The sequence below is a fragment of the Penicillium verhagenii genome (genome assembly GCF_028828195.1).
Source record: "Penicillium verhagenii strain IBT 33310 chromosome Unknown utg000008l_segment0_segment0, whole genome shotgun sequence".
Taxonomy (NCBI): Eukaryota; Fungi; Ascomycota; class Eurotiomycetes; order Eurotiales; family Aspergillaceae; genus Penicillium; species Penicillium verhagenii.
In genome coordinates, this window is record NW_026643172.1 from 2,686,487 (window position 1) to 2,712,535 (window position 26,049).

Genomic DNA, 26,049 nt, shown 5'->3' on the forward strand with positions numbered 1-26,049 from the left:
CTCAGTTCTCTCCCATTTTTCGTCGAAGTGGAAATCTGTTAATGCAATTCCCATCATGAAGAAGGTGGCCGGAGTGGTGAATTATGTGCGCCACCAAGCCAACCAGCTTTATCAATCTCCCACTAGAGCCCTGGAAGTTCTAGAGGTTTTCTGGGACTTTTCGAGACGATATTTCTACGCCTTAGCCTTTTGGTCCTTATTCTGTACTAAATTGCTTCATCTTTTCGCCCATTTATATTCTCTTCCTTTACGCAAATTCATTATCTGGGGGCCTTCTTTCTTCTTTCAAGATGTTGCAATCCTCTTGTTATTTCGCATTCTGGTGCAAAAGACATCTGGTTACATTGCAGTGACATGCGCACTTATTGTTCTCCCGTTTAGGTAAATTCTCACGTGCCCCCCCTTTACTGCTTTTTTTTCCCTTGTTGCAAACTTGTCGAGGATTCAGTACACTCTGCCGAACAAGAAGATTCCTTTATCTGACACGAAAATGCAGTATACTTGTGTCGGGAATGGCTGCCGCCAACTTCTCCGTCTACGTCTTTACGGGCGCTGAGATCCATTGGCGCCAGGCCAAAAGCTTCACTGGGGATGCCGCTGCCCTCCGAACCCTACTATCCGGACTAACCGGGTTTTTAATTGGAGAGGCCCTGCTGGTGGCAGCGGCCCTTTTCACAGCCCGACCCATTCATCAATTTGGTGGTGGCGTTTTACATGTCTTGGCGTGGCCCTTCCGCTCCTTGCTAACGCGACTGCGACCGTGTGTGGGCTTTGTGGAGCCGTTGTTGAAACGCCTCCAAAATCAGCGGACGCCACATACATCATTACCCGATCCCCGACTATACGAGGAATTCGACCTCGAAGACGACTATCTAAACGAATCCGGGGACGAAGATGAGGAAGATGACTTCTTGCTCGATTCTCATAGCAGCAATGCTAGTTCCAGTGCCTCCAAGAACCACCGGTCTACTGACCGTTTAATACCCAGGGTTTTGGTGCTCGGTTTCGTATTCTTGGCTGCAACTCTACGCTCAGTCCGTCCGTCAGAGCCAGTCTACTTATATCTGTCCGGAACCTTACCCTTGGCCTCATTCTTTGAAGGTGGTCATCGGAATTCTCCGGTCGATATCTCCGGCCTACCGCCTTATCAGCAAAATTATCTAGCTCACAAGAATTCTTTGAATCTCCCACCATCCTGGGAATGGATACCCAAGGACGCTGTTCCAGGATTTGAGGACTGGAAGATTAATCTCAACGTCAATGAGTCTCTTCATTACGATCCAAAGACAAATCCTCTTCACATTTCCAATCTCCAGCAGCCAATTTTGGAGTCCATTCAAGGTGTCCTTGCCGATGGGAGCGTCAAGATTAAACATGTGGTTCTGCTCAAGCTCGAAAGTGCCCGTGCAGACACCTTCCCCGTGCGCAAGGACTCCTTTCTGTATAATCGCATCGCTGAAACTTATGACGACAACGAAATTCCCCAGGAGGTTGAAGATCGCATTGCCAATCTCACTCGCACGGCCGAGTTTTTGACCGGCTTTCCCTCCGGCTTTCAGAGAAATGACACGCTTCATACAGACCGCAATGCCTATGGTGGTATCAGCGCGAGCAATGCTTACACGACTTCCACTTACACCCTGAAGAGTCTAGTTGGCACCCTCTGCGGAGTGTCCCCGCTGGTTGCTGATTTCAACCGCGAGTGGGAGCACCACATCTACCAGCCCTGTCTGCCCCACATCTTTGAAATGCTCAATAATCAACAAGGCATCACTAGCAACGTCACCGATTTTACCCAATGGCCTTGGCATTCAATCTGGATGCAGTCTGTCACTGAAGGCTACGACAACCAGGACCAACTCACCCCCGTACTGGGCTTCAAGGACAAGTTCACCAAGGAGATCATCGAAAGCCCTGACGCAAAGCACTACCCCGTGAAATCCGAGGAAGTGAACTACTACGGATATGCCGACACTGAGCTGCGCGAGTATATCAGCGACGCCATTGACGATGCCGAGCATGATCACAAGCGTCTTTTCCTATCCCACCTGACCGGTACCACCCACCATCCCTGGGGTCTACCCAACAACACCTATGAGCAGATTCTCGGTTTGAACAAGGGTCACAACAAGGATCTCAACCACTACCTCAATGCCGTCGGTTTCCAAGACAAATGGCTCACCGAGATCATCGGCATCCTAGAAGAAAAAGATGTCGCAAATGAGACACTGTTTGTGATGGCAGGCGACCACGGTCTCTCGCTTCCAAATGATGGTGGCATCACGCCCTATGATAATCCGCACGTTGGCAGCTTCGCCGTGCCTATCGTCCTTGCCCACCCGCAACTACCCGCCCTTGAGATCACCGCCCCGGTCAGCAGTGACCAGATTGTCCCCACGATCCTGGACCTCCTTATTGAGTCCAGCTCTCTCCCCAAGAATTCCACCAAGCCAGCAAAGGACATCCTGTCCCTGTACGAGGGCCAATCGCTTATCCGCCCGCTCATTCAAGAGCAGGATGGCATTCAAGACTGGCAGTACACAGTCATGAACACCGGTGGCTCATGGCTTGCCGTGCGATCCGCCGCGCGACCACAATACAGACTGGTCATCCCCCTCGTCAACGACGTGGAGTGGCGTTTTTCGGATCTGAGCACCGATCCGCACGAACTAGAGCCAATTTCCAGGTTCGATCTTGTGGATTTGGCCGCTGTGATCAACAAGAAGTACGATGAGGACGTGGTAAAGTGGCTTTTCGAGGCGGCATATGTTACCAATTGGTGGGTTGGTGAGAACTGGGCTCGATACCGATTCCATCCTACAAATGGTGCAGATAAGTGATTTCGTTTCGGAATGTGTTTGGTTATTTCGAAATCACTATGTATCACCTTGAGGAGGTTAAAGCTCCCGACCTCGGGAGCCAGTCTCTCCAGACACCCCACACATCCAGCGTCGGGGTTGATCCCCAGCGTACATACTACATCTTTTCGCGGTCAATATTCAGAGTTGATGGACCGGGGGGTCATGTTATGTCAGACTTCCAAGCGCATGTATGTGCCTACATGTATTGGAAAGCTGTGTTCATATAATTGGCCGTATCTTGGACTCGACACTGATGCCTACCCTTGGACATAGTAGACTCGCGTGGAAGTTGGAACTGTACTTACTATAATTTGGCGAACTTTCTTCTTGTTTATCTTTGGTTATTTAATGATTGATCCCTGGAGGATTATTGAGCAATTCACCTGAATTTCTTTGATTGAATCCATGAACGTTCAAACTCTTAGAAAAGAAGTTGAGCTAGTACTAGTTACCTGCTTCTCCTGTCTCTCATGGAGCCTAGCGCCAGGCAACCCTCTTGACTATTGACTCTTGGTAATGGGCATGGTGGGTCTTGCCCAGGCAGCCTCGGCGGTAGAAGTCAGACATTTGGCTTGGCTCTGAATAGTACGAACTATTGACAATCTTTCATTTCAAATCCCCCACCACTCTCAGCTTCAAATCCTTGTCCAATTTAATCTTCAGGAGAAATTTCCTACTCTTCCAGCCCTCCTTGAAAGGGATCCCAATTCTGATCTTTTAGAGCCATGGCTCTGCACGATTTGCCTACCGAGCTACTTCTTCTCATAGCGAGCTTTCTGGATTCAGAAAAGTCCATCAACGCGCTAGCACGCACCAATTGTGCTTTCTTCGCGCATTTCAACCCCTTCCTCTACAAGTACCACCTTTCCCGTCCTTCCAAGAAAGGCGATTTCCATGCCCTTGTTTGGGCAGTCGTACACAATGAAGCAGGATTGTTAATCAGACTCCTCGATGCGGGCCTGGACCTCTTTGACAAATCTATATGGCAACAAACATCTACAAAGAGATGTTTACCAGGGCCCCTTCCACGCCACCCAATCTGGGAAGCCACCAAGAGAGGCCATGTCGAGTTTCTCGAAGCCATACTAGACAAGGGCGATTTGGGACCGCGTCTAAACGAGCTGAATTACCGCGAGCTTCTTTCGACAGCCGCAACAAGTAACAAACCCCAGGCGGTTCGAATGTTCCTAGAAAGGGGCGTCAATCCATGGCAAGAGGGATCTCAACATCTAAGCGAGGCCGCCCGAAACGGACGCCTTGAGCTCCTTGAGCTACTACTCGCGGACTACACGCAACGGAGCCTCGCGGGCTCGATTGCAGAATGGAAGGACGCCTACCGGGCCCTAGGTGTTGCAAAGGACAACGCAGAAGTGGTGAGGCTTTTGGTCGCGGCCGGCATAGATGTCAACCACATGGAGTGGAGATCGGGTAATATCTGGAACTGGCGACCTTTACACGACTGTGTTCGTTATCCAGGACCAATGCGGGTTCTACTCGAAGCGGGGGCCAACCCCAATTTCGATGAAGATGATAAATGGGGGCTCTTGGCGCATGCTGTGGGTAAATATTATGTGTCTCCTCCGCGACCTCAGGGCGGTGCGCCGGTCATTTACTCCCGGTTCGATACGGATTTTTCTTCCCAGGAAGTGAAAGACCGGAAGATGGAGTTGATTCAGCTACTCTTCGAGTTTGGAGCGGATCCTATGCGGGCTGGAGGTGGTTGGGCCTTGCACGGGGCACTGCGAGACCTTGACTATAATTTGGCCAGGTATCTTGCTGATAAGGGCGCGAGGATAAAAATTGCATATTTGAATGCATCGGACCAGGCATTGTTGGACCAAGCGGTGGTGGATCATGAATGGATGACAGTAGCCGATTTCACACCACTGCATTGGTCTGTTTTCACCTTTCCCTAATACGGCTCGTGACTCCAGGTAAGTTTAAGGAAATGTAGAATAGAAAACGGAAAAGACTTAGTATGTATAATGTCATAATATCATAGACTGACCTGAAATTGAATTGGTTGGTTCAAGTCTACAAAACCTTGAAAAAAAGACTCATGTGCAGTATGAATATCATAGATCTACTTGATGAAAGGTATGTAAATAAGCTCCGTCAAACACCCCAAAACCCACTCTTCGCTACTATTTAGGAGCCAAAAAAGGATGCTTCAACGCCTCTGAGGGGGTAATACGCTTCTCGGGATTCAGAGTCAGGCAACGATCCAAGAAATCGAAAAACTGGGTCAACTCCTTGACCTCAACATCTGACATTCCACGAGTGCCCTTGCCAGTTAGCCGCGACTTCAAGTCGCGTGTGGGCTTTTTGAAATCTATGATGCGATCGACACGCCGACCTGTAACTTTGTCTTCTTCCAGGCTGTGGAAGTTGAGCATGTCATCGAAATGCAGATGGGACAGGTTACCACGGCGTAGAACCTTGGGCGGGTATTTGCCACGGCACTCCATGATGGACTTGAGCATCTGGTTGTTGTTCCGACCAGTGAAGAGGATTTTTCCCGTGTGGAGCTCGAAAAGCGTACATCCGATGGACCACACATCAATGGCATAGTCGTATGGAATGCCCAGGATGACCTCCGGAGCACGGTAGAACCGACTGACCAAATAAGGCGTGATCTCATTGTCTGAAGAGGAGGATGCGGAACCCAAATCGCAGACCTTGAGGATGTTGCGCTGTTCGTTCACAAGGAGATTGTCGGGTTTTAGATCGGCATGGAGGATATTACATTTGCGGAGGAGACTCAGTCCAAGGAAGATCTGCTGGGAATAGGCCCGGATTGCACGCAGGTTCAGTCCAACATCACGTCCAAATTTCTTAAGCACTTCACGAAGGTTCATGCTCAGGTTTTCAAAAACCATGCACAGATGACCCTTATGCTCAAAGTAGCGTTCGAACTTGATGACATGCTTCTTGTCTTCGGGGTCTGCTTCGCGCAGCTGTTCCAGAATCCCAATTTCCTTCATACCGGCCTTGCGCATGGTGTCGTTCTGACGGATAATCTTAATCGCCACGAGGGCGCTCGTTGTGGAGTCGGTGGCTCGGACAACAGAAGAAAACATGCCTTTACCAAGGGTCTGTGTGACATGGTACCGGCCGTTGATCAACTCACCAATACGGAGGTTGTAATATCCCTCAGGGTCATCCCAGTTATCCATCATGCTAATGTCCAACTCTTTGGCTTGTGGTATGGCGGACATTGCCGAGGCATGGGTCGGTTGTCCTTCCTTCTCTTCGGCGAACATATCATCATCGTCATCTGCAAACATATCATAAGGATCCTTTGCAGGAGGTGGGGGTTGATGAGGAGGGGCATCGGGAATAAGAATATCCTGCTTCACAGTTTGTGTCTCATCGTATGCTGCAGACGATACATCTTCCTTTGTGCTTTGACTACCATTGTGTTTTTGTCTCTCCTCTTTGATGTCAATCGTAGGATCATAGTCTGCAGCAGAGGGGTCATCTTCCTCCATACCACCGGTTGGCGCACTGGAGTTCACCAGGTCTGTATCCTTTCCGACGTTGAAATCGGCAAAACCTTGCCCTGTTTGCCCATTGGGTGTCTGTGCTGGGGAAAAGGATGGAGAGTCTAAAATGGTTGATTGATACAAATCAGCTTTGTCCGTAAGAATTTCATTTGTCTCGGGTTTAAAAACATACCCGCTGTGTCTAGTGCACTGACTGGCTCGGTGCCAGGGGTGGATGAATCTGTATCACCATCGCCAGCGTGCACTGCTTGAAGATGCAAGGGTGATGCCTGGCTTCGATACTTCGCCAAGATGGCCTCACGACGTTTCCGACGTGCCTCCGCGACTGCAGCTTCGTCAACTGGCTCCGAGATCTGCGGCTCTTGCGTAACGTCTGAGGAAGGGGCCTTTACACTATAAATTGAATTAATTCATGGTTCTTCAGATGAATAACAAGGAACATACTCTTTTGCGAAATGAACACGGGAGGGAAGAACCTGCTGCACCTGGTTTGGTTGTGTTTCAGCACCAAGCTTGGAATTCCGAGAGCCAGCCAGGGGGTTTCTTTCACCCACTACCTGACTAGAGGTAGAACCACGTCCATTGCGGTCCGATGAATGCGCAGCTGAGTCCGGCTCATCATACTGTTTCTGCTTCCGTGGATCGCGGTACGGAGATCGGTTGCGGGTGCGCTGGCGCTTATCTTGGCGTTGATCGTGATCATCCTCGTACCGTAGACCACCGCCGTACGTTTCTTCTCGGTCATAGTCGTGATACGGCTTGTTGGCTCGGTGGGAAGGTCCTCGATCCTGTCTGTCGTCGTATCTGGAACCATGGCGGCGTGAGGGTTCATACCGTGCGTTCCGACTCTCGTGCTCATCGTAATCATCATCGCGTCTGCGCTTATAACCACTATCTCTGTTGTCCCGGTACGGTGAGCGAGAGGGGGATCGAGATCGCGATCTATTCCATGAGTTGCGTCGGTGTGGCGATCGGCTGCCTCGGCGTGGAGCAGGGGATCTGGGTGCACTAGCTCTGGGGGGACGGTCAACGCTGGTGCCATTAAGAGGAGGTTTTGACGCAGTTGCCTTCAACTCTGAGCCTGTCTCGACGATCTCACCCTCGGAAGGGGTCGATAGAGACCTCGATCTTCGGTGTGACGCCATTGCTAACAAGATTGTATTGTAACCAACTGAGCAGCACCAAGTGCTAGCTTCCCTCCTTGTTCGAGAACTTGAGAGACTTTTCTTTTCTGGCGGCCTTTGGAGGAGGCTTCAGATGATGGAAAGAGGCTCAGTTAGCACGAGCACAGGGGATGAATAGTATCTTCGGGGATGTTTGAAAGTCCAACCGGCTTGATAGGCCTGCCTTCACACCAAAGCCTTTTTGTAGCTTTGATTATCCCGGGCACATAGTTCAGTTCTTGGGTCTGTGATAAGAAATGGGAAGCTTGAGATTTTGATTAGAATGAATCGAAAAATGGACCGAGGGAGTCGTAATCGAGTGAAAGAGAGAAGTCGAGGCTTTGGCTCAGATCTCGATCCACGATACGCTGATTCTGCCTTGCCATATAGAGAAAGCGGTCTGGCCGATCCCCCGCCTGCATGATCAACTGTCAAAAAAAAACTTTGGCAGTCGCCTTCAACTTCCACCCCTCATCTTCCCTCCAAATTTCCCACTTTCAATCAAATTTCGCAAATATGGGTGGTGCTAGCAGAGAAGGTAAGCGCGACTTACTACCCTCACTTTTCGGCATATGAACATAATACTAATTCTCATCAACAATCAACAGGTGGCAAGGCCAAGCCCCTCAAGGCCGCAAAGAAGGAGAAGAAGGAACTCGATGAGGAGGAGCTCGCTTTCCGTGAGAAGCAGAAGGCCGGTATGTACTATACTATTGCTACACGGTGCCGTGTTGTTATCGCCGGAGACTTTTACTAACGACTCGGCGCATTAGATGCCAAGGCAAAGAAGGACATGATGGAGTCCGCTAAGGGCAAGAAGGGTCCCCTCAACACCGGCCAGCAGGGTATCAAGAAGTCAGGCAAGAAATAAATTCGGAACGGAATGCTTCCAAGCGCATGTCACATGGAAGGACTTGATCCTCCACATTTTTACGATCCAAACGAATCTTATTACCAATGAGAGCGCAATACATCCTGACACCCATACTATACCCACACCCAGTGTCTTCATTTGATGTTTACCTACGTGCACATATGGGTTGATGTATATTTCTGTATAGAATTGGGTTCCAACATAGGTTCAAATCATCTACAAATCTCTATAATTTCCTTGCGATCATGTATGGAAGCGTTATACATTTCTGTATTAACCCACAAACATGGAAAGACATACTAAACTCTTGAAAGAGAAGCAGAGCCTATGAAGCACAGGAGCAAATTGATACACCGGGTATCCGAACCATTTCCAACCGAAGGAAGACGCCGAGGGACCGCAAAAAAAAAAACACACAACGAAACAAAGGACTGGGAGAAGAAACAAAAAAGGTCAATAAAAGGCACGATCCAGATAAAACAGATTTGACTCAGATGTCAAGTTCTCCCTCCAATCCCCAGCCGATACTACTCGAGCATTTAGCTGGTGACACGCTTCACCCAAAGAGTACCGCCATCGCCATTGTTAAACTCATCCAATCGTCTCCACGCCCGAGCAGCCTTCAATCCTAACTCGTGCTCCTCCCTCTTGATCTCGGCAATGTCATTCTCAATGCTCTGGACGCTCCTCTTCACCTCTTGCTTGGCAGCAAGGTCATAGACAACATTTCCAGGTTGGATGACATGAGTCAACTCTTTAATCACTGTTTCCAAATTGACCCGACGCCGTGCAAGTCCATCTCGTTTGGCTTCCAGAGCTAAGATGCGATCCATGGGCTCCTTGGGTTCATTTGTAGAAGACTGATCCACTGAGTTTGACGCCTGGGCGGCTTCTGCCGGAGTAGGCTTCCGAACCGGCTTCCTTGACACCGGCATGGAGACGGGAGGAATTGGGCGTCGACGAGACATGATGGAGGGCGAGCCTTCCGTTGGTTCAGCTTCGGCACTCGGCTTTTGTTGAGAGATTTCCCGTGGACTCTCTTGTGGACTTTCTTTCGGGCTATCTTTCGGGCTTGGGTATGGGTTGGGACTGTCGGGCTTCGAGGCAACAGGGGTGGCGCTAGATAGGGCTTCATGCTGCTCGGGCCATAATGGCTCAGTCACCGTGACAATTTTTGGCAACGGCTTGGTATAGCGAGTTTCCCACAACTGCTTATTATTTGTATCTCGTGGTACTGGCCGCTGTGGCAGCGCTTTTGAACCACCGGCAGTGATTGTCGTCACGGTGGTAGGGACCATCCCAATATGGGAAAACTGCACACTTGCGTTGTTCGCGCTTGGACGTCTTGGATGTCCTTCCATGGGAGACGTGCGCGATGTTGACCGAGGTTTGACATTCTTTTGTTTGCTGTCTTTTGCTGTGATGGGTACCGGAATCTCGCTTTTGTGGAAACTACTGTTTCGACTACGGGCTTGGGCAAATTCTTTTATGGGTAGAAGCTGCTCGCGCCCCCAGTTGAAAATATTGGATGCCGATGCGCTTGGTTTGTGGGAGCCGACATTCTGCGAGTTGCCGTGTACAGTTTTACCAGTGGTAGACATGGTTGACTCGCCAGAGTAGAGATCCCTGTGCACGCCACTTGGTTGCTGACGCGGGGGCTCATTTTCATTCTCTTTGTAGATCGGTGGCAGAGCAACTGGTTCATCAGAAGCTAGTTCTAGAGGAACGGATGCGCCAGAATCCGACTCTTCCAAAATGGGCTCTTGAAAGGTAGCTTTGTGGTATCCAAAATCCCTGTAGATGGGCGCTTCGGGGCCCGTTAGCTGAGTCTGCTGCTTGAGGACAGGTGTCTCCGGTGAGAAATTTTCTATCGGTGAGGGAATTTGCTCTGGCACTGCCACAAATGCAACAGCCTTCTTCTTGCGCGGGGGCGAAGAGCCTATCACTGCAGGTGCTGGGGATGGTGGAGTATCAACATAAAGTGCGTTCAACTGAGCATCAGCTAAATACGCCCCAGCTGAGTCCCTTTGTTCCTGGTGCACAAAACCACTCGACTCGTCAATAGGTGATACACAGAAACTGCTTCCACTATCGTTCACAGTCTCCAGGATGGGCGAAGCCATCGGGGAAACAGCAGAATATCGCCATTCATTGTCATCCTGTGCAACTTCCAGATGCCCACTCGCTCGAGTCGACCGAGTCGGGGTATTGTCCTGAGATAATGATATTGAACTCCTGGTCGACTTGTTAGACTGGTGAATATACACGAACAATCGCAGGTAATACTTACTCGGGCAGTGAAGGAAGATCTTTGGAGCTGGGCTCTACCCATGCTAAACCGGATGTACGCGTGGAGCCGTGATCGCTCGATGTGGGGTTGCCCATCCCGCGCGATCGCTTTGGTTCTCTATTCGGCCACATGTTGTATTTGTGATGGTCGAACCGATAATGACGTCGCTGGTCACAATATTGTAGATGGGGCAGGTAGGAAGAGATCAGCGAACAAACGCAATACACTCGTTCATCTCGATCAACAAGGTGACATGAAAGAGAGGAAATGAAAGAGGCCGGGCTTGCCGGACCAAAGAAAATAAGCTCTGACGGTTGGGCACGGGTACCAACGCAGAGTGAGCTTCTGGTAAAGAAGAATAAAGGAGGGCTTTCAGGGAGAAAAAAAGAGAACTAAGGCCCAAGTTTCGAGAACAGCATGGCATCACTAGGTGGAGTGGGCACAAATTAAAATGGGGGCGATGGCTAAGTGGAGTAATGGCAATGGCCCTTTCAGGGACCAAAAGTTTCATGTTGACGTTTCGGCTGGTCTACTAGTACTAGTACGTTCTTTCTTTTGATTTGCTATATATAGCAACTTAGCAAGGCTGTGTCATCAAGCGCCGGAATCTGATTACCAGTGGTGTCCATTCAAAGTTCTTTCGGCTGCAATATATAGGTTTACAATATATGCTCTCTGGATTAGCCTACATGTATGATGTAACAAAAATAGAAAGCATCACGTGGCATCAACAAACCGTTTACGCTTAAAACCTTAACCAACGGACCCATGGGACCCATCGCATGGACACAACTTACAAGTAAACCTTGGAAGAGTGCTACGGTACTACGTCCTTAACACTTGGAATGGGCATATACTCGGTACTTGAGGACAAAACTGTTTTGAGCTATCATTGACGAAATAACTATTGAAAAGGTCCCTGACTCCCAAGAAAAAATAAGCGGCCCCAAATTCAAAGATTGTCGTATCATCGTGATCAGAAAACTGTCATCGCAGAATTCCAGGTATGTGCTTCCACATTCTGCCTTGAGTTTCTTCGCTAGAGCCATAATCTGAATTCAAAAACAAAAGAAATAAAAGGTATCGACCGGTTCATTCATGTGAGGCTATCACAGCTCGCTGCGAACACGCTGAGCCTGCTCAGAGGCCTTCTCACGGACCTTCTCAGCGGCTTCATGGCCCTGGGCGCGTCCACTGGAGGCGCCGATCTTCAACTGATCGAAGGCCCATTGCAAAGTATCCACAACCTTGGCGTAAATGGTGTCTTGAGGGTTCGTTGTGCCATACTTGAAGTAGGTAGCGTGGCGGCGAGCGACGGCCCGAAGCTCGTTAATGTTGGAACCCTGGTACACGGGGATACCATATGAGTCCAAGTAGTGCTTGAGCTCAGACTGCGACCACTGCTCAAAAGTGGCATCCTTGACAGCGCCAGTGGCCTGTGCCGCTGCTGCAGTAGCCGATGCGTATTGCTCGCCACCAATCTTGGAAGCCTTGACGTAATTTTCCTCGGCATACTTGGCCAGCTCTTCACGAGAGGCATCGGCCTTCTTTGCGGCCTTGGCATTGACAGCGGACAGGTATTTGCTAACGAAAAGGTTAGTCGTTGGCAATTGCCAAATGCATATTCTAAAAGAAAACTCACAGGAGGTGCTCCTTGTCCCAGGTATCAAAGTTGTATTGATTCCACCCACCAGCAGCCCGATGCGCACTAGCACGCACGGCAGCGACAAGCTCATCACGCTTACCAGCCTGAGGAACCGGAACACTACGAGCGTCAAGGAATGCCTTAAGACGTGAATCAGACCAGGCATCGACAGCGGAATTGAATTGATCCTCCGCCTTGAGCTTGGCGTCGTCCGTTGCCCGAGCAAATTGGTTCCCAGCCTTGGTAGTGGCAGCCCCGATAGCCTCAGAGGCAGCAGCGGATGCACTAGCAGCTTGATCGACGAGATAAGCACGGTGCTTGCGAGAAAGAGCAATAAGCTCGTTGCGCTTGGAACCCTGCGGCACCCGCACGCCGTGCTCGTCAAGGAACTCCTTCAGCCTGGAGTCAGACCAGGCGTTGAACAACTCATCACTTAGCGATGCCTGTGCGGCCTCGGCAGATGCAATAGCGGATGCCGTGAGAGCGCGTGCTTGAAGACTAGCGGTTCGTGAATTGCGGCGCACCAAGGCGATGAGCTTGTCTCGGGTGCTAGGCTGGGGTGCCGGCCATCCGCGCTCGTCAAGCCATTCCTTTAGATCAGAGTCGGACCACTGCTCATACACCCAGTTGCCAGGGTAAGCAGCTGTCTCACCGACTTTCTTTGCAATCGCTTCATAATTCTCACGGGCAGTCTTGATGAGGACGTCACGCTTGCGGGGCTGAGGTGCGGGGATACCATGGTAATCGAGGAATGATTTGAGCTGCGAATCCGACCAGCTTTGAGACAGTCAGTATGGTTTTATGTGAATCGAAGGGGTAATTGGGCCATCTAACCTATCAAAGACCCATTCTTTGGCATAGTGGAACTCGTCCGTGATCTGATCAGCAACTGCGCCGAGGGGCTTCTGTACCTTGGTCTCCCAGTGGGACTTGACCAAGCTTTCGAGGTCCCTGCGATCGGCGGGAGAAGGGTGAGGAATGTCTGAATGTCAAGTCAGTTCTCAGGTCATAACAATGATTTCCCCGTTGAAAGGCAAGTATTACCATGGTCTGAGAGCCATCTCTCAAGCTCTGTTTCGTGCCATTTGTTGTACACTAGAGCGGTGTTGTTAGCGTTGGAAGAATGGGTTGTTTCCCACTGTGTAATGGTGACTAACCAGCTTTACTCCACCAGCTTGAAGCTCCTACAGCTTCAGCGGTCGCGAGGAAAAACACCAGGCCAGTGGCCAAGTGGAGTTTCATGATGAATTTGATGTTGGATTTGATGAGAGCTGCACAGAAAAATAGATCAGTATCTAAATTGATGGAAACTCAAGCTGTGGAGAAGATGAGCATACCCAACAGAGATGAGCAAGAATTCAAGGAGAAGTAAAGAAGCAAAGCAGGTCTTTGAATTCCCTTAAATACGAGGGGTCAGATCTCACCATCAAACAGACAGGGAAACAACAAGCAGGGATGATCGCGCAGTGACGTAGTGATGGCATTTGCCTGGTTCACCAAGTGAATGATTCATCAAGTAGCTCATTCCTCCAAACAAAGAAATTGGCGTCATTTGATAATCTTGCTTTTTTTCTTCTTTTACAGCTTTCAATAACCCCATGCCAAAAATATGAGTTTGATAGTAATGTTTTGTAGATGCTCATGTCAACGTGGTTTTGTAGTTCTTCTAAGCGTGTTAGTCACCCCACCTAAGCTTAAAGCGGCTCCTTGAGATCCCCCACACAACCGGACTTAATCCCTGAAGAATCAGGGATGTCCTTAAACAAGCCTGATCGTTCTGGATTTCAGGCCGACCGGGTCCATTTAACCTTCTCTTGCCTCCATCAATTCCCATGTTTTTGATTCTGTTGATTCTCATGAGTCAAGCCAATGATTATTAACTTCAATGTTGGCGAGGCTGCTAAGGCTGCCAAATTCATGCCTTGTGGCCTAAGGCATACATATACTTCTCCACAACCAATCAGCTTTCAACTAACGGAGTACATATCCATCCCAAATGTGACATCTGCCAAATGCAGACCATATCTTGGAGAATTTTTATAGTCATGACTAGCTGATCACTGCCAGGAACAATTAGCAAACTTAGAAGGTTACAAAAAAACAATGATCCGCCACATCTCATAAAGTCTGCACTCTGATCATCCGCTATTTCGATTCTTGACCACCCGCACCCTCTACTACTGCATGGCTTCCACATGTGCAATATTCAACATACTGAACAGCCATGATCAAAGAATCTGGACTTTCAGAGAACTTCATGAGTAAGAAATTGCTCTTGTTCTGCTTACTATCGATTGGCTTTACTCTTTTCCTTCTATTCGGCACGCCAATACCCCTCGCTAGCGCCAGTGATGGACCACCAGTATCCACTACTCCAGAAACAAGTGCAAGACAAGGAAGCCATGCCATTTCAACCTTTCTAGGGCGGCATGATGAGAAGGAAATAACGGATGACCTGGACGCGAGGTACTTGGCCACGCGAACTCTTGTGTACCAGCTTCTACATGCCCCTAGCACCAAGCTGCATAATCCCGTCCCAGTCATTGTCCTCGTCGATCAGAGTGTACGGGAAAGCAAGCGGCAGAGACTCCAGAATGATGGAGCTATTGTTGTGGGGGTGCAGAGTGTTGAAGCCATCGGACACGGGGACGGCATGCATGCGGCCAAGCTACAGATTTTTAATCCCAACCTTGTCCCCTACGAGAAAGTCCTCTATATGGACGCCGATATGATCTTGACCCACCCAATCGACAAAATATTCAATGATCCTAGCACCGCAGCTAAGAATGTTGGTCAAAGCCTCCAGACAGCTTCAGGCAACTCAGAGTCGCTTCCCGAAAGTTTTGTCATGGCGGCAGCCCCAGTGACAGCAGATTATTCGGATTCAACACAAGCATCCATCCCATTTTACAATGGGCTTTTCATATATACCCCATCCGCCGATATTTTTCAGTACTATCTCAAAATGCTGGGTCAGTCTGGGCATGATTTGCTCAATTATGCCCACCGCCGTGGAGGACCAATGCCCTGGCAGAATATGCACAGCTCCTGGTATTCAAACTGGCCGGGGGACAATGCTCTTGACGGCAAGACGGCTCTTCTGAATGCGAAAGGGCAGGGCCGAGACGGATATGGACAGTCGTCGTACTCTGACAGCGATGTACGCGAATATGCCCAGTCGCAAAGGTGGAAAATGGAAGAATACTGGCTTGGAAAGACAGAGGCATCCATGTAAGCTCACATTTGAGCTCAATTTTTAGACATACAAACGCTGAACGTCCTCGAGATGAATTGTGAAAAACTATACTCCGTAGCAGAAGTAGAATCCACCACTTATTTCATTTCCACATTTCATGCCAGGGGCCATGGCGGTGAGAAGCACGTTACTAAAGTGGGACTAGCGTTGGAGCCTTGGGCGGGTAGCTATCAGTTGCGGGGACGGAGGTCACAGCCGACTTCCACGCTTTGTCCTTCAATAAACTCCTCAGTCCTATGACATCTGTTGTGCAAGTTGACCTTGTGAACATCGAATTATCTTGACGTGGAGACAAAAATCCTCTTTGTTAGACTTGTCCGATGTTATAGCTTAGCTTCGTGACAAAACATCTCGAGCACTTAACAACCCCCTTAGCTCTCGAGCTAAATACATCGTCATCCCCCGATACTCTACCAAGCTGAAGCACTGATGGATCCGTTGTCACCAGTATGCCGTGAGCTGGCCTCGCCTGGCATCTTCCAGCCTGTACTATCTGTGTATGCACCCTCTGCCAAAGTCCTGGTTGTGTCAGAGAACTAACCCTGTGCCAGCCTGATCATCATTGGCATCCTTGTTTCCTATCTACCCCAACATATTCGAATAATCAAACGACGAAGCTCCTTCGGCATATCACCTTATTTTGTCCTACTCGGCACCACATCTGGTACATCTGCATTTGCCAACATTCTGGTCTTCCCAAAAACTGCTCAAGAATTTGCTTGCTGCAAGGAGATCGACGGGATGGCCTGCTTCGCAGGGCTCCTGGGTGTTTTCCAAATGGGAACACAGTGGTTAAGTTTCTTTTTTATGTGAGTCAGAAAACTGCGGCTTTGAAGAGTTGAATGTGTTGAAATTATGCTAACACCGTCCCAGCCTCCTCCTCTTCGTAATTTATTTCCCCAGGGCTACCTCCCCCACTGATCCAGTCGAATCCGTTTCATCAAACTCCAGTGGCCCGACTTACCGCACTGCTCTTTCAATCACTGCGATCTGCCTCTTCCATGTACTTGTTACATTGATCCTGTCGGTGGCATTCGCACTCCGCCAACCCGCCGCTCTCTCGGCGTGGGCGAACTTCCTCGGCATCTTAGCTGCGGTTCTTGCCTCTATTCAGTACTTCCCGCAGATCTACACAACTCTCCGTTTGCGATGTGTAGGAAGTTTGAGTATTCCAATGATGTGCATCCAGACACCTGGAAGTCTAGTCTGGGCTGCTAGTCTGGCGGCGCGTGAAGGACTCAAGGGCTGGAGTATTTGGGGAGTATTGGTGGTGACGGCTTGTTTGCAAGGTACGCTGTTGGTAATGGCAATCTATTTCGAATACTTTGCACCAGATAGCAAACACAAGGGAAGCGTTGACGAGGACTCGGGTGTGCAGGATGGTCCATCAAATGGGGCTGTGCCATCGTCTGAGAGAACCGAGACACCGGGACGGGAGCCTGTGTCTGTGGAGTACCCTTCTGAAGAGACTCCACTGCTACAGAGTCGATAATTATCCCCGGGGCCTGGGCGTCTAACGGTTGGTCTACATGCAGTCGGTTTTCATAAGGTATACCTACTATGTACATAGTAGATAGTATGTAGGTATAATTGTATCAGTTGCCCAATAAACGTGTCGGAATAAACATAGTACAATACCACGAAATTGTAAGGGATCTTAAATTCTAGGGAGAAACATATTAAATTTTGGAAGAATTTGTTCATTTCAGCCTTGGGATAAACGAAGTGCATAGCAGTCACTTCATAGACCAAGCATATCTGCACCCTATAAATGAGAATAGATGAGTCCTTGGTATCTCATCCCTGGGTATCACACCCACGCCCGCAACTTCATTATCGCGTTGTACTCATTTTATCACCCGCGATTTCAAATAGATTAAATTAGACGGCAGGGAAGATGAGACGGAAGACATCATTGGCGATCCAGTATCCACCGTTGCCCTCAGGGGCAAGGTTCCATGTCTGGACGAAGTTCTGGGGCCGGTCCTCACCGTCGGTCTATCGATTGGGATTTTGTTAGTTCTCAAATCAAAGATTGCCCTATGAAAATATACAGGGATCGTCTTCACGTACAATAAGAGCACCGACAGCGATGACAATGACACCGCCGTTGGCAGTGGGCTGAGAATCAATGGTGGCAACCTCGTGGCGGACCTGGTTGAAGCCTAGGGTCTATTGAGCAGGCGTTGAGTTAGAATCATTCATAATATAGTTGAACACCTTGGTCCTCGGGAAGAATGAACAAACCGTGAGCTTCTCCATGATGGCACCGACACCCTGGACATTGGCGCGCTCGAAAGTGAGCATAGACTCATCGCGCTTTTCAAGTAAAATTTTTGTCAGCATTCGTTGGCCTTGTAACATGTATTTCGGGCTGCAGCAAAAAAGATCTTGATAGCGGGCTCGAGTATAGACGAGGACTGAACTTACGTATAGGCTTGACAAACCCGCCCGGTTGGAGTCAAAGAGGGGGTAGTAGTACTCCACGAAGTTCTCTTTATTATACCAGGATAGAGTCAGAGATTTGTACATCAATTGTCATAAGCGGCTTTTTTCGCGCAGGGGTCGAGGCGCCAACGCGGGGTTATGGTTTTGTGCCAGCGTGCATGCTGGTTAGGGATTGGATGGAGGAAAAACATACTAGCGACGGTCTCGAAGTCTGTTATACAAGAAGGTGTCAGCTGCTAAGGTCAAATAAGAATGTACTTAAATTCATCTGATGGCTGTATGCGAGTGCCAGAACATTTCCATGCAGAGTGAGGGGCAGACCTATACTCCGGCCCTTGGGAAGTTGGGTGCTTTGAGAAGGAAGGAGTTGGGGAATTGGAAATTTTCTAGACATACCAGCCATTGTGAAAGAGATATTATGCAAAAAGCGTGAGTTTGGGTATCTGAGAGAGGAGAATGGTGGGATGAAGGTATTTGTTGATGCGGGAGGGGTTGTGGAGGCACGAATTCTGTTACTGATTGATGCCTTGGTGCCTTGTGCCCTATCGCCCAATGACGACGTCACTGGAAATGAATCTACTAAACAGTAAGAGGAACAACAATATGTTGATAAATAACTTGAAAGTAACTAGCTTATTCTCATTTCAATCATTAAAATCTACTTTTAAACTGCTTTACTTATTCCGAGTCCTCCGCAAACATGTCTTCAGCTTTAGGCCGTGGTTTTCGAGGGCGCCGAGATACTGCATCTGGATCCTCAGGCTCTGGTCCAGACTGCATAGACGCTTGAGTTTTGGCAGTCTCTTCACTTGGCTGTGGTTTTTCTTGATCCTTAGGGGAATGATCCTCGGGGTCCTCGAGGTCGCTATCTTCCATAGGGACTCCATCAATGTCACTCATAGATTCATCTTCTGGGATACTGAGTGCAACATGATGCCGGCTCTCAGTCGCACCGGCATGAATCGAATCCACACTCTCTGGCACTGGTTCATCGTCCACAGCTTTCCAGCTGCTTTTTCCTTTGAGAAAAGCTTTCTTGGCTTGTTCTTCTTCAGCTTTCTCCTTCTCCTTTTGTTGCTCCTCCTCCGTGAGCGGTGGTTGCTCGAACATTTGGACGAAATGCCCGTGACTGTCCTGTGGGAATACACACCAACCTTCCCAAAGATGTAGGAGAGTACCGACACTGCGTTTCCATTTTTCAGCCTTGAGTCTGCCCCAGTTGAGTTCTTTCTCGAGTCGGCCAAGGTGCTCAAACACTGCGTGGGAGCGTAGGGAGGATTCGAATATCTGCCGATACCGCCATGCATGACGTATGCCGCTGGTTGCTGACGAAGAAAGAATATCGGAGACAATATAAAGCCCGACCAATTTAGCAGATGATAGATCCATCTTTTGTCGTGTTGACGACGCATTTGCACCGTCTTTGGTATCGTTTTCTGGTTCTGCTGCAGCCTTCTCTAGCTCTCGATCGGGGTTGGCTCCAGTGTATGCGAGCGGGCTCAAGATATTCAAGACGATCATGTCAACAACCTCATCTGCGCCTGAGCCAGCATGCTCAATTGCGAATGATGTTATACGAGCGACATCACCCCGACGAAGCTTAGCATGTGTTGTCGGCAATCGAGCCAGAAGATGAGTGAGCTTGGCCTTTTGCATTGGATTCATATAGCCAAGGCCGTCTTGTTGGCTACTAACTCCTTCTGGAGGCGGGGCTCCCCCATAATTTCGTCTCTCGTCTTCATTATCCGAATGCTCTTCATCTGACGAATTGTAGTCGTCATCCGAGATAAACTCGTTCAATTGCGTTGCATATTCGAATTTTATGCGACTATCGGGTGGGTACCAGCTCGCTCCACCTTCAAAAATCGAAGCAAGCTTATCATTCCTGCGGTCCGACTGAGGCTGCGTAACAATTTGCCATAGCTTCCAGCGATAGTATACACCGCCCGGACTTCGGGCATCCCAAATCCAAGCCCATTTCTCGTCTCTTTGCACTTCCGGTCGACTCATAAGCAGGGCCTCGAATTCGGGACCGTATTTTAAAAGCGATTCCAGAGTCTTGTGGACTAATCTGAGCTGTTTAACATCCAACGGTGCTTTCACTTCCACTTGCGTGGAAGGTACGCCTCTTCCCACATTCGATCCATATGAGCTTGGAGGTGCGAAGCCTCCGCGGTGGGATCCTGGGGGTGGAGCACGACTTAAGCGAGCCCCATGCGTTGGTTGGAAATTCTTCGCGCCGAATGGTAGCAAGCTAGCATTGGAGGAGCCAAGGCCCGTTGAAATATTCGAAGTAATTGCTGCAGACGAAAGATGCCGAGACAAAGAGAGATAATATCCGCGGCCCAGGTATTTGTTTTGGAGTGCACTGACAGCGTTGTCGATGTCAGAAGCTGCTGTGTCACTCGCGAGAGTCACAATAGCCGCTGATGATCTTCGTTCAGTGGCAGCTTGGCTAGCTGGACGTGTGATGTGTACATTGTCGACGACAAGAGGAGATGGTATCAGGGCTTTTACCACTGATGGGGACGTTCCAGGAGGCAACAATGCCAACTGCAGTGTAGGCTTAGCTGGCGCCCTGTCCACACCTTTGATGTCGGCTTTTCGGTAATCTTCATCATCCGATAGGTTGTTGAATCCAGGCGGAGGGCCTACCGGACCCGTGTTTGCCTGATCGAATCCTAGCGCGGTATCACGATTACGCGACACCGGGGCTAATCCTTCATGTGTGCGCTTGCCAGCTAATGAGTGTGGAGGCAGCCCTAGAGTACCTGGCCCGCTGCTGCGTGGGCCGGAGCTTGTAAAGTGTCGTCGTCCTGGCCCCCCTCCTAAACCTCCACCCCGAGCCCCGAATGAATTCAGTCGTGTATCAGAAGGTCTTGGGCCGGTAGGTATATCATCGTCGAAAGATTTCACAAAATCCTCGTACACGGCCGCGGTTTCGGCTTTCTCGCGGGCGCGTTTGGCTTCGGCTTCGGCTTTCTGGCGTTCAAATAATGATTTCTTCGTGGGTGCAGAAAGTTTGGCAGAGACATCGGGAAATGCTTTCCCTTTTTGTTCGTCGGGCATCGTATGCGAAAGCTGCCCCTTCAGCAGTCGGGAGCCAGCTTATAGTTGATGTGTTTGAAAGGAGCGACGATCTGGAGTCCAGAGCTGCAGTCCTTCCTAATTGGGATTGCTCATGGGCGGTGAGAAAAGCGGTCTCTTCTTGGGCCTTGCCGCCTTATCACTGTTATCAGAGCCGCAAGTTCAACCTACATGTAAGTCTATGTATAGTCTATATCTCGAATTTAAGAAATCCAACAATCTGGGAGCTTTGTTTTCTGAATAAAACAGTATGTGGTGATAGGTTAATCACTTCTTCATCATGCCACCTAAGTGTTGTTGTTTTTTAGTTCACCAATACACCAAACGGGCCAAACCACATGCTTGGACTTCATGAGCTCACCAATATAAGGTAAACCGTGAATCACTTATCGTACAAGTCGTACACATCTGAGCTTGTTGTAGCTACTTCAGTAGTAACCACAGAGGTGGTAGCTTTTTGAGAGTTGATGTCGCTAAAAGGCTTGAATCTTGATAGTCTTGAGTCTTGACCCTTGGGATGCGGCATCGGACCGCTCCCGATAGATCGCGGGTACGGGGCGCGGGGGCGACCGAGGACCTGGACATCGACTTACTGAAGTCTTCAATCGATTAAAGAGCATTTGCAGGGGAAATGCTCCGATTAATACCTACACGTCCGAGTATTAGCTCCTCGCTCTTCCCATCCAGTCGACGTACCATGCACAAGCAACACGCCCTGCCGGCAGCCTATTACCGAGGTGGCACCTCGCGAGCCATCTTCTTCAAGCAAGACGACCTCCCCCACGACACAAAAGACTGGGATTCTATTTTCCGCGGGGCTATCGGCAGTCCTGATCCCTATGGCCGGCAGCTCGACGGCCTCGGGGGTGGAATTTCAAGTCTATCGAAGGTGTGCGTAGTCGGCAAGCCGACACACCCCGACGCGGATGTTGACTACACCTTCGTGTCGCTGGGCGTCAAAAACACAGACGTCGATTATTCCAGTAACTGTGGAAATATGTCAAGTGCCGTAGGGCCTTTTGCAGTCGATTCGAGGCTCTTCCCCTCTCGAAAGAGAACCTCGATATGGCGTCAGTTCGCATCCACAACACTAATACCGGCAAGATCATACACGCTACGTTTCCGATCGTTGATGGTGAGGCTGCATCCACTGGTAACTTCTCTATTGACGGAGTTGCGGGGACGGCAGCACGTATCCAATTGGACTTTATCAATCCGGCTGGCTCGGTTACCGGTAAACTATTGCCAACAGGCCAAGCTATCGATACATTTGATGGCATTCCTGTGACTTGTATCGATGCAGCCAACCCTTGCGTCTTTGTAAGGGCATCGGATCTTAGAGTGGATGGTAATCTGACTCCAGATGAAATCAATGCCCAGCCTGATCTACTCCCACGATTGGATTCCATACGGCGCCAGGCCGGTGTGAAAATGGGCCTTGCAGAGACTCCCATGGCTGTGACCGGAAGTATACCAAAGATATGTCTAGTTGCTGCACCTTCTGTTTCGGATTCGAGAGATGTTGAGCAAAAGCAAACAAATGGCGATATTGATCTTCTGGCTCGGGCCTTGTCTGTTGGTCAGCCACATAAAGCAGTTCCCATCACCGTTGCTCTGGCTTTAGCTGCCGCCGCGCGAGTATCTGGGAGTACGGTCGCCCTTTGTATTGCCGGTAAAGATCCCATCGATGGTGCGGGTATTACAATTGGTCATGCTAGTGGGAACTTGTTGGTTGGTGCCAACTTTGACGCCGATGGTGCACTTGCATCGGCAACTGTCTTTCGCACAGCCCGTCGACTATTCGAAGGTCGGGTATTTTGGAAGAAAGAGGACTGAATCTGGGTAATCTTTTGCGATGTAAAATTAGAATCCAATAACAAGTCTGCCGATATCAATGACCGTGATCGCCGGGTGTTAGGTTCAAGTTCATACTCGAGCGCTTACCAGGGAGCTTTGATAGAATGGTGTTACTGTAAGTAGGAAAAGCTTCCAAGGTTAAAGCCCCAACCTTCCTTGGAACCTTGGAAGCACATCACAGCACAGATGTTAACTGTGAGTACTATCAGTACATACAAAGATCAAGTCAACCAAGATCCCTGGAGTGTTTAAATGTTTAATGAATACTTTTGTATTGAGACTTTTGGTATAAAACAACATTGGAATCGCAGCCCCCAACCTTTTTTTCTTTACCTTTTCTTACGCACGTCTACCAAGATCAAGATCCGCCACCAACTTCATATCTCCCTTTCCATCATTATCTCCCAATCCAAAGAATGGCTTCACCGCAACGTCGATTGTCTCCTCGAACAATCGCCCAACGACGACCTCCTTAAGATCCTCACCCGTCTGTGCAAAGTCCGGGAACGCGTTGACCTCCAACAAATATGTGCACCCAGTGCTATCGACCAAGAAATCCACACCAAACAACTCAAAAGCGTTGGGTAGTGTTTGAAAGTGCACCATCATACCCCGGGCTGCGGCTTCGAAAACCTCGCCCGTAATGGCACAGATCTGGGAGAAGATCTGCTCTTTCCAGTCCGCACTGAGGCCGGGGACATGGTGATCCAGATCCCAGAATCGGCGAACACTTCCCTCATTCGAGCTGCCTCCTTCTTGGAAACAAGTATTTGTGAGATGGCGGGCAAGGTCTTTGACTTCGTCTTCTTCCTCATGTGGTGGGAAGTAAGATTTTGCGGCAAACAGGGCAAGCATCTCCTTGAAGACGTATACCTTCAGCGATCCTGTGGCGAGGACATAGGTACGAATGTGGAATTTCCGGTTTGAGGATGAGGGGAGGAGAAGAGGTGGGTCAATGTAGGGTTGGGCGATAAAGTGGCGGAGCTGGGATGTGACAACTCCCGCATCATGTGCTTCTTCAGCATCTTCTTTCTCGGAGCCGCTCTCTTCTTCATCCGAATCCTCTTCCCATTCCTCAAAGATCTCTTGAAGTTGGGCTTCGCTGTTGAATAGTCGGATTCCCTGGCCGCGGTCACTCATACCGGGCTTGAGAATCCACCATTCTTTTTCTGACTCGGCTCGCTCTTCATTCTTGTCTAGGCTCTCACGAAGCTCGTATGCTTCTAGAAGGGCTTCGTCAAGGAACTCGGCGTAATCTAACTCAAAGTCAAATGCGGGCTTGACGTGTTTCTTTAAGACGCTATCTGGATGCTTGGAAATCCAGTTGGCGACGGTAGTGGACAGGTAGTGTTTGCGAATAAGGGCTTTCCGGATGACATAGGCGTTTCCAAGAGAGGTTGATGGTCTTGACATAATGTGTTCGAAGTCAAGGCGTTCGTATTCTCGGTATTGAAAGACAGGCGCAGAGGACTCTGGCAACTCGGAGGTGGATTTGATGCGTTGGAAACGAACAGAATCCCCCAAACGACTGGCCAAAGCTTTCTCCACGAGTTCTCCCACGTATGGAACATCGCAGTCGACAATAGAGTACACCGTGGGCTGGCTCACCGTGGGTTGGTTATCTGATCTACACCCTCCTCTATCAGAATCATCTCATATAGATATGCCAACAATGAATTGCACAAAAAGACTGCAGAAAATTCAAATAACAATGGGAATAGGGGGAAGCATGAGGTCTATCAGCTATGCCAGATATCTAAAGCACAAGTACCCTGTACATCTGAAACAAGAGATCTTTGCAGCCATCATGCCATAATTTCCACTCACAGCTTAATCTCGCCCGTGACGCCGGGCGCATGCATGAAACTAGCTTTCAAGGGCGTAACGCTATGAGAAGAAAGGTTGTCAGCTATAAGGTAAAATGGGTCCGTGTCTAATGACAGTCAACTCACCTGGTCATTTGCTCTTTGACGGCCCAGCCGTCATTACCAGGAGCACTCTCCTCAACACTTCTATAGACATCCTGCAGATCAGGCGCCCACTTAAAGTGTTTGTGTTCGAACCTCGATGGACGAGACTCCTCGCCACCTGCGGCCTTCGCATCGCTGCTCTGTCCCTCCAACTCGCTCTTGATACGTAATCGTTGTTCCTCCAGCTCCGGGTCGCCACCCTCGGCAGGGTCAGTAACCTCAAAGCAACTTCCAGACTTCCACTTATTGATTAGCATATCGGTATAGAGAACCTTGTTTTGGCTAACGCCAGGCTCCAGGGGAACATTGACACTGTAGAGGTCGACACCGTCCGCCCAGTTGGCGCAAAGGTGCTCGATCACTTTGACCGAGTGCTTTGATGCCTCTGCAATGATCACGGGGTCGTGGTTACGAGAGCTGAAGGCGTAAGATAAAGCAATGGATGGCTTTCCACAGACAGCACCCTCCATGGCGCCACCAATAGTCCCGCTCGATAGGGCAAACAGGGCTGTGGAATTGCGGCCATAGTTTGGACCCGAAACAACCACATCGATCGGGCCGCGCTCCTTGAAATAGTGGAAGAGGCCGATTTGGACGCAGCTCGCCGGAGTTGAGTCAATCAAAATCCATTCGTCACCGCCGTCATCGGGTTCGCCATTGCTACCCCGCGGTAGGTGATGCACTGTTCCGTCTTCCTGGTGTAGGGTACCCGGCCGGAAGTAGGTCGGCTTAACGGATGCACCGACCAAGTGTGCTTTGCCAATCCATGATCGCTGTTGGTGCGGTAGAATGACGGAAACTGTGTGACCGGCGGACTGGAGCCAGTGAACGAGGGAGTGAACGTACGGTGACGACTGGTTTGACGGTGGGCCGTCGTCGTTAGTGACCTAATAAATGTTTTTTTAGTCTTGTCATAATGTTGGCCAGGTAGATACTATATACGAACCAGGATATGCATGGTGACGATTGATCAATTGGGGATGGGATGGAGGGGGGAAGATCGGAGATTTGGCCGGCGCGGGGCGCTTTTTATCAGAACTTTGAATCTGCATAACGCGATGTCATCCCGATTCCCGATCGCGTCAACGTTTC

At 49.5% G+C, this 26,049-nt stretch overlaps 12 protein-coding genes across 12 annotated transcripts; 6 read left to right on the forward strand and 6 right to left on the reverse strand.

Annotated features, from left to right (window-relative positions):
• Window positions 1-55: 55 nt before the first annotated feature.
• Window positions 56-2,840, forward strand: N7466_008983 (sulfatase domain protein; the record flags this gene model as incomplete). Its single annotated transcript, XM_057168372.1, has 2 exons — window positions 56-381; window positions 497-2,840. 2 exons carry the CDS (start codon window positions 56-58, stop codon window positions 2,838-2,840), a joined length of 2,670 nt encoding a protein of 889 aa, XP_057019003.1.
• A 746-nt stretch (window positions 2,841-3,586) lies between these two features.
• On the forward strand, window positions 3,587-4,777 carry N7466_008984 (ankyrin repeat-containing domain protein; the record flags this gene model as incomplete). The annotated part of the gene is made up of 1 exon (XM_057168373.1): window positions 3,587-4,777. The coding sequence occupies one exon, from the start codon at window positions 3,587-3,589 to the stop codon at window positions 4,775-4,777; it is 1,191 nt and encodes a 396-aa protein (XP_057019004.1).
• Window positions 4,778-5,005: 228 nt separating this feature from the next.
• Window positions 5,006-7,512, reverse strand: N7466_008985 (putative serine/threonine protein kinase (Prp4); the record flags this gene model as incomplete). The annotated part of the gene is made up of 3 exons (XM_057168374.1): window positions 5,006-6,468; window positions 6,540-6,760; window positions 6,812-7,512. 3 exons carry the CDS (start codon window positions 7,510-7,512, stop codon window positions 5,006-5,008), a joined length of 2,385 nt encoding a protein of 794 aa, XP_057019005.1.
• Window positions 7,513-8,046: 534 nt separating this feature from the next.
• Window positions 8,047-8,401, forward strand: N7466_008986 (uncharacterized protein; the record flags this gene model as incomplete). Its single annotated transcript, XM_057168375.1, has 3 exons — window positions 8,047-8,068; window positions 8,139-8,228; window positions 8,304-8,401. The coding sequence occupies 3 exons, from the start codon at window positions 8,047-8,049 to the stop codon at window positions 8,399-8,401; spliced, it is 210 nt and encodes a 69-aa protein (XP_057019006.1).
• Window positions 8,402-8,943: 542 nt separating this feature from the next.
• On the reverse strand, window positions 8,944-10,825 carry N7466_008987 (uncharacterized protein; the record flags this gene model as incomplete). Its single annotated transcript, XM_057168376.1, has 2 exons — window positions 8,944-10,585; window positions 10,695-10,825. 2 exons carry the CDS (start codon window positions 10,823-10,825, stop codon window positions 8,944-8,946), a joined length of 1,773 nt encoding a protein of 590 aa, XP_057019007.1.
• A 978-nt stretch (window positions 10,826-11,803) lies between these two features.
• Window positions 11,804-13,581, reverse strand: ish1 (double-strand break repair enhancer MSC1; the record flags this gene model as incomplete). Its single annotated transcript, XM_057168377.1, has 5 exons — window positions 11,804-12,278; window positions 12,337-13,116; window positions 13,174-13,321; window positions 13,384-13,434; window positions 13,497-13,581. The coding sequence occupies 5 exons, from the start codon at window positions 13,579-13,581 to the stop codon at window positions 11,804-11,806; spliced, it is 1,539 nt and encodes a 512-aa protein (XP_057019008.1).
• A 982-nt stretch (window positions 13,582-14,563) lies between these two features.
• Window positions 14,564-15,574, forward strand: N7466_008989 (uncharacterized protein; the record flags this gene model as incomplete). The annotated part of the gene is made up of 1 exon (XM_057168378.1): window positions 14,564-15,574. The coding sequence occupies one exon, from the start codon at window positions 14,564-14,566 to the stop codon at window positions 15,572-15,574; it is 1,011 nt and encodes a 336-aa protein (XP_057019009.1).
• Window positions 15,575-16,024: 450 nt separating this feature from the next.
• Window positions 16,025-17,087, forward strand: N7466_008990 (PQ-loop repeat-containing protein; the record flags this gene model as incomplete). Its single annotated transcript, XM_057168379.1, has 3 exons — window positions 16,025-16,092; window positions 16,147-16,404; window positions 16,469-17,087. The coding sequence occupies 3 exons, from the start codon at window positions 16,025-16,027 to the stop codon at window positions 17,085-17,087; spliced, it is 945 nt and encodes a 314-aa protein (XP_057019010.1).
• Window positions 17,088-17,476: 389 nt separating this feature from the next.
• On the reverse strand, window positions 17,477-18,446 carry N7466_008991 (nuclear transport factor 2 family protein; the record flags this gene model as incomplete). Its single annotated transcript, XM_057168380.1, has 5 exons — window positions 17,477-17,593; window positions 17,669-17,767; window positions 17,843-17,914; window positions 18,026-18,090; window positions 18,440-18,446. 5 exons carry the CDS (start codon window positions 18,444-18,446, stop codon window positions 17,477-17,479), a joined length of 360 nt encoding a protein of 119 aa, XP_057019011.1.
• Window positions 18,447-18,721: 275 nt separating this feature from the next.
• On the reverse strand, window positions 18,722-21,112 carry N7466_008992 (SWAP/Surp domain-containing protein; the record flags this gene model as incomplete). Its single annotated transcript, XM_057168381.1, has 1 exon — window positions 18,722-21,112. The coding sequence occupies one exon, from the start codon at window positions 21,110-21,112 to the stop codon at window positions 18,722-18,724; it is 2,391 nt and encodes a 796-aa protein (XP_057019012.1).
• Window positions 21,113-21,761: 649 nt separating this feature from the next.
• On the forward strand, window positions 21,762-22,966 carry N7466_008993 (DUF453 domain protein; the record flags this gene model as incomplete). The annotated part of the gene is made up of 2 exons (XM_057168382.1): window positions 21,762-22,113; window positions 22,185-22,966. The coding sequence occupies 2 exons, from the start codon at window positions 21,762-21,764 to the stop codon at window positions 22,964-22,966; spliced, it is 1,134 nt and encodes a 377-aa protein (XP_057019013.1).
• A 360-nt stretch (window positions 22,967-23,326) lies between these two features.
• On the reverse strand, window positions 23,327-25,915 carry N7466_008994 (uncharacterized protein; the record flags this gene model as incomplete). The annotated part of the gene is made up of 4 exons (XM_057168383.1): window positions 23,327-24,614; window positions 24,815-24,874; window positions 24,940-25,844; window positions 25,904-25,915. The coding sequence occupies 4 exons, from the start codon at window positions 25,913-25,915 to the stop codon at window positions 23,327-23,329; spliced, it is 2,265 nt and encodes a 754-aa protein (XP_057019014.1).
• Window positions 25,916-26,049: the final 134 nt, after the last annotated feature.